The 9845-nt window shown below is 46.9% G+C and overlaps 1 protein-coding gene across 1 annotated transcript; it reads right to left on the reverse strand.

Annotated features, from left to right (window-relative positions):
- Nucleotides 1-1909: 1909 nt before the first annotated feature.
- On the reverse strand, nt 1910-8820 carry LOC119456807 (facilitated trehalose transporter Tret1-like). The gene is made up of 4 exons (XM_049669086.1): nt 8730-8820; nt 4925-5248; nt 4192-4871; nt 1910-1927 (listed from the first exon to the last, which is right to left on the reverse strand). Exons 1-4 carry the CDS (start codon nt 8818-8820, stop codon nt 1910-1912), a joined length of 1113 nt encoding a protein of 370 aa, XP_049525043.1.
- Nucleotides 8821-9845: the final 1025 nt, after the last annotated feature.

Consider the following 9845-nt stretch of genomic DNA (forward strand, 5'->3'; position numbering starts at 1 on the left):
GACTTGGTCAGTGACCGTAATTTCTTCATCACTCTTAGATTTGTGAATGAAAACACTATCCTGTGAATGAAAACACGCCTAATTATTGGTGATGGCTTATATTTACTAAATATGCGTGTTCACAGCAATCGAAAATTGATGTGCTTGTGTCTGTGAATGATGCTGGTTGTGTGTGTGTGTGTGTGTGTGTGTGTGTGTGTGTGTGTGTGTGTGTGTGTGTGTGTGTGTGTGCGCGTGCGCGCGCGCGCTGAATGGCTGGTCCGGACAACATACACTATGAAATGTTGCGATACCTATACGGCGAACACATACGACACCATCCTGCGCCTCTATAACATGTTGTGGACAGAAGCTGTTTTTCAAAAGCCTGGAAGAAGGCGATAGTTATACCGCTTCTAAAGCCGGAAAAGGAACGCTCCGACCCGAACAGTTATCGTGCCATTGCTTTAACCAGCTGTTTAAGAGAAACATTTGAAAGAATTGGCAACAAACAGCTTGTGCACTTCCTGGAAATTAACGGGTTACTCGATCAGTTAGTGTGGCTTTAGATCCAATAGCAGCACAATCGACCAATTAGTCACGTTCCGTAAATCTTTCGTCCAAAGGCAACGTTCGTCTTCGTTTTCTTTGACTTATCGGCATTATGATACGACGTGGAGACAGGGGGTGTTAATGGACTTGGACACATATGGAATAAAATGGCGCATGTTTGGTATAATCTAAAGCTGTCTGGAGGACCGAAACTTTCAGGTGATGTTTGGTGCAACTCTGTCTAGCTGTTTTATACAGAATAATGGAGTGCCACAAGGTGGAGTACTAAGTGTGACGCTATTTTTAATTAGGCTCAACTTGATCACCACGGTTATTTCGGCTTCCCGTAAATCCTTTATATGTGGATGGCATACAACTGAGTTGCTGCTCTGGTAACATGGTTGCTTGCGAGTGCCAACTTCAGCTAGGCGTAAACTCCATCGTGCGGTGGGCATATGAAAATGTTTTTTTTTTTAATTTCGCCCAGATAAAACTATATGCGTGCCTTTCAGTCGGCACCGAGGTGTCGCGCTGGACAAAACATTGCTCATTCAAGGAAAACAAATCACCGTAAAGAATGGCCACAAATTTCTTGGTGTAATCTTTGACAAGAAGCTCAACATCAAAGCGCACATCGCGTATGCAAAACAGAAATCTCTCAAATCCGTAAATTGACTCCTATCCCACCGATCATGGGTTCAGATAGAACATGCCTGCTTCACGTATACGATGCAGCTGTCCGGTCGTAGTTGGACTACGGATGTTTTGTGTACGACTCGGCTCGAAAGTCTGCGTTGGAGGCTCTTGACCAGGTGTATCATCTTTGACTACGGCTTTGTTCTGGTGCTTTCTGAACGTCCCCCATACAAAGCTTGTATGCAGAAACAAACCAGTTTTCTTTGGAACACAAACAACTATTTCTTGGAAACACGTACATAATGAAGGTTTTGTCGTGTTCAATGCACCATTGTAGACTACCATTTACAAGTCCGCGCTTAGAAACACATTTTAGCAACAAATCGGCAGTCACTCCATCCTTTTTTATCAGGTGCCAAAAATGCAATTTAGACCTATGCCATGAGAAAGGCAAAAACGCATTTTTGCAGGATGAACCTTGTTTTGCTCCTTAGGAGGCGAAGCATGCGCAATGCGACTTCAGGTTAACGAAAAACAGGAAACAATCTTTCATCAAGAGAGGCTTTGCTAAGTGAATATTTTGAAAGAAAATCGGAATATAATTTTTCCGCGAAATCTTTTACAGGCGGATCAAAGTGCAATAATAATGTAGGTGCTGCGGTGATATCAAATCCTTTTGAAAAACAAGTGAGACTTTCTAGTCACGCTACTGTGTTTACTAGTAGAACTCTATGCCACCTCGTCAGCGCTTGAAGACATCCTGAAAAGAGAAAATGAGCAATCTGTCATATTTAGTTACTCTTTGAGCTCTCTTCAAGCTCTCACATCTAGGGTACCACCGAGAAATAATTTACTGAGGAAAATACAAAATCAATACAGCAAATGTCATAACAGAAGTTTAAACCTCAGTTTCCGCTGGGTTCCTAGTCAATCCCCGGTAACGAAAAAGCAGATTTTATGGCAGCTTGCGCCAAAGATCAGGAGCTATACGATGTTGGCCTACCTTGGTAGGATTATAAACGCACATTGAAAGACTGCAGTTGTAAAACACTGGCAGAAACTATGGGATCAGCAAGAACATAATAGCTTTATTGTATAAAATCTGTTTTGCAAGAATGGCGCAGTTGTAGCCACAGAGAAAGCTTTTACGAGGTAATCCTATGTCACCTAAGAATGTCACCTGAGCACAGAATGCTGACCCATAGTTACCTATTAAATAATAAACCACAGCCAACATGCCAACACTGTGGTAAATTTTTAAATGTGCTACAATTTTCAATAACATGTCCCGGCTTAGAAAAATGGAGACAAAGATATTTTCAGTGCTTTTACGAACAAAACATTTCTTTCCATCTCATGCTTTTCTTGAGCGATGAGCCGCTTGTGCCGTATCAAGATATTTTAAGTATTTAAAGGCCACAGAAACCGCTACAGGAATTGTAGCACATTTCATGCTTTTATACTTTTACTTGGCCATTTACACCAACTTACCGCATTTTAATAACTGAGGTACTTCTGAAAACACGTGCTTAGCGAATTATAGTCTGCATGGCTGCTGTGCCATTAAAATCCCACATCATCACCTATTCGAATTGCGAGCCATAGTATGCTATCGCTCACTCACTTGCAATTCTAATAGAAGAATGAAGAAGGAAATCTTTTATTTGTGGCAATGCTTTGTACACCCTCATCGCCGTAATTACAATGGAGACACAGCGTCAGAACAAAGGAGGCATAAAATGGAAATGCGGGCGATGTGATGAAAACGGAGAGTGTCCATGGCAGCTTCCGCCTTGATTAAAAATTGAAAAGAGAAACAACCATTCACCGGAGGTCAAAAGAAAACTTTTTGAATTGGAAGCACTGCAAACTTAGGCTGTTATGGTACCAATTAAGCAGAACATAGAATCATTTGACATGGCGTGTAAAAGCATCTATGTGAGAGAAAAAAAGGTTAGTGTTCAACATCACTTCATGAGTGATGAAGTTATTTTTATATGTCATGTTTAGGAGATGTCGGCGCCTCTAAGTTGCTTCGGCTGTAGTTCATTTCACATAAATTACGTACCATGGGTTTATAGTCCCAAAGAACGCCCGGGCTATGATAATGGCGGTATACGGGAGGCTCCCAATTAATTTTGACCAGATGGGGTTCTTCTACCCAAGTTGCAGTACTCGAGCTTGTTTGCATTCCTCTGCCATCGGAATGCGACCACCGATTGGGACTGGGAATCCAACCCGCAACCTCAGCAGCTAAACACCATAGCTTCCGAAGCACCGCGGTGAAGTTAACAATATTTAGTTTTCTTCCTTCGCAGCGTTTGTCATGCATCTTTGTCGTAGACTTTGTCGTAGAACAACGCTGCGACGGTTTGGTTCCAATCCGTAACGTGGCACATTTGGTCTCTCTAGCAGCTAAAATGTTAGGCGAACATTAATTCCAGAGAGGTACGTTTCGAAGGGTAAGATCACTGGCACTGTTCTCGAACTCGTATCACTCATTGGGCCGCTTAGATAGCTCACACTTGTACTTGCCTAAATAGCAGTGTGTCGTGTGGGTCCGCGGGTTCCAGGTTTAGGCAACTCTGACAAGCAATCTGCGGGATTTTGGTCAACAGAGGCGTAGGCAGTGCACTCGCCGCCGACCGTTCAAGACCCCTGCCATGGGTTCTAACCATGTGTTAGTTAAAATACCCTTAAGATGTTCGCACTGTCGGTACACTTTGGCGAAGCCAAATAATTAATACATATTCTTTATCTTTTAGACCGCCCTTCTAGAGAAAAACGTGATGTGTCGCATTTCTCGAGGAGATGGTTTCAGAGCTAAAAATGAATGTAGCATTAAGCTCAATACGGCTACACGAAGTTCTTTCTTCGCGCCTACGATTTTAAAGATGACACATTATCACTTCGTCGACGTTGTTTAGCTGTGGTGGGAGCAACTTTTTGCCGAAGTATCTTTCTATTTCGTCCAGGGTTTTTTCTTTAGTCTCGGGTACAAATACCACAAACAAAATCAGTCACTGGCAGGAAGCTGGCGTACAGCCAATACGTAGCGGCAGTACCCATCAAGCGGGACAGGTCGGTGTATGTCTTGGTGACTAGAAAGCCGAAGGAGTAGTAGACAACGATGCACACAGCAGTCGCGACACCCTTCGTTTTCAGAGGCAGGAGTTCGCCGACGTACACGAATGGCAAGGGACCGAGCCCTAGCGAGTATCCGGCGAAGTACACCGACATGGAGGCCAGTGGAAGCCAGGCATAGTTGTCGAGGAAGTGTTGGTTTTTCGTTTGCTTCATGTAGAAGCACACACCCAGCACTGCCAGGCTGACCGCTGAAGAGGCGGTGGACACGATGAAGAGCCACTTGCGGCCTGCCTTGTCGGCGAGCGCCGTGGCCACCAGGAAGGTCACCGACAGGATGCCACCCACCAGGATGGTACAGTAGTCGGCAGCAATTGACACGGCGGCCTCCTGCAATATGTCTTGGGCGAAGAAGATGAGAATGCTGATCGCCGGCCCCTGTTGCATAAGCAGAGTCAGGAGGGAGCACAGGAACGACTTGTAGACGTACGACTCCTTCAAGTCTCCGAAGGTCAGCTTCGTGGTGACGTCGACCGTGCAGGTTTCCAGAGCGGCGAATTCGTCTTCGACGCTGGTCCCCGGTAGAACCGCAAGACTTCCATGGCTTCCTTCCGTCGTCCCTTTTGTAGGAGCCACATTTGCGACTCGCGGACGTAGAATAGGAAAGTCGCACCGTTGATGACTGCTGGGAAGAGGCAGGCGGCGGCAAGCCACTTGTAGTTGAGCCACTTGCCCAGGGTGTAGCCGATCAGGATACGCACCGCTTCGACAAAGTTGCAGCCGGTGTTGAGCGCCCCTCGCAGGTTGGCGGGCGTCACTTCGGCTACGAACACCGTGGACGCAGCCGAGGCGACGGACATTCCACCACCCGTCAAAAAGCGGCCTATGAACAGCAGCGCTGTAGAATTCGCGAAGGCGATAAACAGCCAGCCGGCAGCGAAGCAAGCGGACGACATCAACATCGTTCCCCTGCGTCCGGCCAGGCTCAGCAGGTGTCCTAAAGTACGGATGAGAAGAAAGAAACAGTCACCTTTGCTGAATTTGAGCAAGAACAAAGCAGCGGTACAAGCGCGGTATCGTATTTTAAGGTGGTATAAAAACGCAGTTCGCTTTATACGAAAGAGAAAAAAAAAATGACAGCTGGTTTGTACGACCTTGCCGAATCGCAACCCAGTTAACACCGAAGCTCTTTCTTTCTATCAAAGCCAATAAGAATTTCCCTTGCCTGCAATTAAACTATAGAATTTAAAATGTGGCTCGGATATGACTGCGCGCTTGAACCTTTGCCCGCGTATTGCGCTTTCCAGCAAATTTTGTGCGGCGAGAACACTGGTCATAATGCCTCCCCCCCCCCTCCCCCCTCCTTTTTCCCTCCATTTTCGTATATTTGATCTTCATGACATTTTTAGTTCCCTAGGTCTGCCGTTTGAATTCTGCGTGTTCGCTACACTCACTTTGAACGCCCCAGGCTACTTGTATGTCTAAATTATTGCGATCGCCGCAATGAACCCACACACTTTGAACTTTGCCTACATAAGCTTCCACCTTTTTCCACCAAATGTAAGCTTGCTGTGAACTTCGAGTTCTCCCGAAAGGCTCGGGAAGAACGTGAAATGACGACATACCACAAGTAATTCATAAAGGATTTATTTTTTCGAAAGCTGTATTTCATGCACACGCATTCGATTTCTCATACAGATGTGTCGTAGCATTTCTCCCATTTTCACCCAATGTCACCTTGGTGGCGTTAATAGATCTCCCAAGGCGGTGGGCTAAAGGCACCATCGCTCGTAAAACACACTTTTAACGCTCCTGATCGCTTGAATACGCAATTTATTGCTAAAGCCATAATGTGTCCACATCCTTTGAACTCCGTCTACATATTACACATAACGCGACCCAAATGTTAACAAAATATAAACAAGGTGCTTTGTTTTGTTCAATGCGGACAACGGGGAAACCTACCACAAACCTCGTATGACGCATAAACATATAGCGCAAAAGAAGCGAGGTTTCAGTATTGATTAGCAACGCACATAATTAAGCCAGGAAAATTAAAGTTTTGTCAAACCTTACAAGTACCATGCCCCCCATTCATAACACACTTCAACTTGGTGTCATTATACAGTCCTCAACCGCGCTGATACTGACTGTCATCGAAGTGAGCTATAGAGTCCCCTTGCTGTTTCTGTAGAACTCCGACTACAGCATTCACTATTTTAAATAGATGAAGCAGCATAAAATTATAAGTGTGTGCGAACGCGGCTGAGTGTGCTTTTCAGCGCAATTGTCGTTTTGGAGCATAAGCCCAAATAATTTAATTTTAATTCAATTTTAAGCCTATGCAGAAGCACGACGTGTCTCATACGATGCCGTATACACAAGCTACCAAGTTTCAAGTTTTCACTAGTGATTTACATAGCGGAATGGTTAAAGCACAGTCTCGTAAAGAAACGCCAAGAAAAAATTAATTGTGAGTGACCAAGCCCACAATCCAACAAGGGTCACTCGCACCCTGTCGCGAACAAAACTGAAGGCGACTTGAGAGCGATCAGCGGAGCTAACTGTTCAGAGAAGAGTTTCGCTTTCTTGCTTCGGTTAGTTAACGATTCTGTTACGTTTGAGTCACCGAGTTTCAACTTCGACATGTTTGTTACTGCGAAATGCGCAAACAGCTTCAACGCGGACGCATGTCCACCATGCAATCACTCACGCTTAGTGGTAGCGGAGCGCAATTGTATCAGATTCATTTGCGTGAAGCGCACGTTGTCATAATGTCGCGTCGAGAGGCACCGAATGTAATGCGTTTTTATTTTTCCCTGAAAGCGTGCACCAACGCTACGGAAGCTGATGCGGCAGTTGTTGCAGCAGGGATGAGCACGCCGATTTGCGCTGGCTGCACTCACTGCAGGCGCGCTCCGCCGCCACAGACACACCATAAACGTTGACGTTGAGAGAAGCGCGCATTTAGCCGTTTCTCGTGTTTATGGCCGGCGCATCTTAGCGTAAAACACGCTGAAACAGTGAGATACGTCGTACGTACTTCAGGTAAAGAAAAAGAAAAAAAAACACAACCAGATTCCTCTTACGAATTTGTAAGGAACATTGAAGGTTTCGTCGGACGTACCTTTAGCCACAACCTTTCTCTAAATATGAATTTGCTATCGTCATTTTATTGTGATACCAATTATATAGACACTCTAGGCGCATTTCTGCCGTCGCCGTGAGGTTCGGTATAAAGTCCACGAGCGATCGTCGCCGCGTGTCTAATGCGCTATGTGCGAGTGACAGCGTGCGAGGATGAGCCAGCGACCGCGGCTCAGTCTCCCGCACGCAAGCGAATGAAGCGGGAATGAAGCGCCCCGTCTTGCAGTCGCGTGCAACGCTCCGGAGAAAGGGTAGGAAGGCGGGGGGGGGGGGGGGGGGAGAGTTTACGCCGCACCACCCGAGCGACCGCACGCGCCCGCCGGGCGCCAAGGCTCCGGAGGGGGAGGGTAGGGCGGGGGGAGGCCGCGTAGTACGCCGCGCTTCTGCCCGGGCCACTGTATCTAGAAAGTCATCTGCGGCGGGGGCAGAGTCCTCCCTCCGTGCGCTGTGTTTTCGCGGCTTAGTATGCGTTGATGCGAGCGGCGGGACGAAGGTCAATACGCTCGCTGCTGCTGCCGCGCTTATTCACTAGCGTTTTGACAGCGAGTTTCCGCAGTCATCGAATGAGATGCGTTCATGCTTTCTGGGCAAGTGACACCATGCTTGTTAATTTAGTTTGTATGCTTATGTTTACAAGTTTATACGGCCGATAAAACTACTATCCTTACTTCGTATAGCTGTCCGCTAGTTTGCTATCGCAGTAGATGCTTGGCCTTTCGGGCGAAACTGCGTCTTTTTTTTTTCCTCTCAGGACAGCGGGGAAACGTGTAAGCGTTTCATATGACGCCTCTAAATTTAGACCGATAACGAAGGTTTAGCTATATTTATTTAGCCCCTGATTAACCCACACACTTCAAAATGTGCTTGAGTGTAACTTCCCACATATGCTAAACTATAAACCGCCAGAAAACCGTAAAAACAGGCATATAACATTTTGAGCGCTTCTAGTCGCACTAACAGCTTTCGTGTAAAACTTAACAGTATTCGAACGAACAAAGTAGCTGCGTTTTCTTTCCCAAGTATAGTGTATATGTTCCGCAAACCTTATCGGCAAGTGGTCTCCTCCTTCTTCTTCTTTCTGGGGTTTTACATGCCAAAACTAGTTCTGATTATGAGGCACGCCATAGTGGAGGGCTCCGGATTAATTTTGACCACCTGGGGTTCTTTAACGTGCACTACAACGCAAGCACACGGACGTTTTTGCATTTCGCCTCCATCGAAATGCGGCCCCCGGGGCCGGGATTCGATCCCGCGACCTCATGCTTAGCAGCGCAACGCCTTAGCTGACTGAGCCACCCCGGCGGGTGGTCTCCTCGTTGATCATGACTTACCCGATATCACTGCGGCGACGAGGCCTTCGGCCAACACGAGGGCATTGAACCACGCCGCAAAGTCGTCGCCGATGTGCATGGTGCGTCGCATGTCCGGCAGCGCCGGAGAAGAGTAGGCGCAAGTAAGACCCGTGGAGACAACGCCGAAGCACGTAGCCGCCGCCGCCGCCGCCAGATGCAGCCTACGCAGACCGTGCGCTGCGGTGTCCCCTCCATAATGCACCGGCAATGCAAACGGGTGTTTTTTAATGGAAGCTTTGTTTCGCCTCTTCCCCCACTTTGCGGCTGCTGACTGCCGCTGTCTCGCTCAGTATACAGCAACATTGGCCACCGTGTGTGTGCCACTGGCTTTGTGCTCGAATAGACATATTGGATCACTGCGTATGTGCAAGTGGTATTACAGCACCGCCTCCAAGTAGGCAACTTGGGTCACTGAGCATGTGTAATGAGACATCTGGCACTGGGAATGTGAACGTTCTTGGCTAATTCCCCAGAAAATGAGTATGTTCCACAGAGTAGGTGCTCGAATAGACATGCACAGCAAGAGGCAGGAATTGAAGAAGTGAAAATTGAAGAAGTCGGCCGCAGAGAAGTTAAGTCGGAAACAAAAGCAGCCGAGTGTGGGAAAGAAGTTAAGTCAACGAAATGGGTCCAGCACGTGCACTGAGCGAGGAGCGTTCAACTACAGAGGAGTGAAGAAGTAAGTGAAGACATTTCACTAAACATGAAAGGAAGCTTCGCTTATCACGCATCCCCAGACATACCATGGGATTCGGGGGTGTGGCAGTTTTTTTTCTTTTTGTAGCTTGGCATGACTCTTGGTCAGTTCCGCACGGTGTTTGCGTGTAACGTTGTGCGTAAAAGACACGGACAGAAGCAAGGAACGAAGATACACACACAAAGCGTAAACCGTCAACAACCTGTGTGTGTATATTCGTTCCTTGCTTCTGTCCGTGTCTTTTACGCGCAACGTTACACATTTCAATGGCAGACCAACAGTCCCAAGGATCAACCTTAATGTTTACGTGGCGAGGCAGAGAGCTGCATAAATTTGGCCTTCGGTTCGTTGACGTGAAAAAGCTTCAATGTTTTCTGAATAGCCTTGGTAGGCTTCTA

Source organism: Dermacentor silvarum, chromosome 6 (assembly GCF_013339745.2).
Source record: "Dermacentor silvarum isolate Dsil-2018 chromosome 6, BIME_Dsil_1.4, whole genome shotgun sequence".
Taxonomy (NCBI): Eukaryota; Metazoa; Arthropoda; class Arachnida; order Ixodida; family Ixodidae; genus Dermacentor; species Dermacentor silvarum.

Coding starts and splice junctions, on each gene's coding strand:
- LOC119456807 (XM_049669086.1), bottom strand. CDS start 8,820: ATGCGACGCACCATGCACATCGGCGACGACTTTGCGGCGTGGTTCAAT. Junction 5,249..8,729: donor CGTCGCCGCAGTGATATCGG/GTAAGTCATGAT, acceptor TCCGTACTTTAG/GACACCTGCTGAGCCTGGCC. Junction 4,872..4,924: donor CTTCCCAGCAGTCATCAACG/GTGCGACTTTCC, acceptor CTCCTACAAAAG/GGACGACGGAAGGAAGCCAT.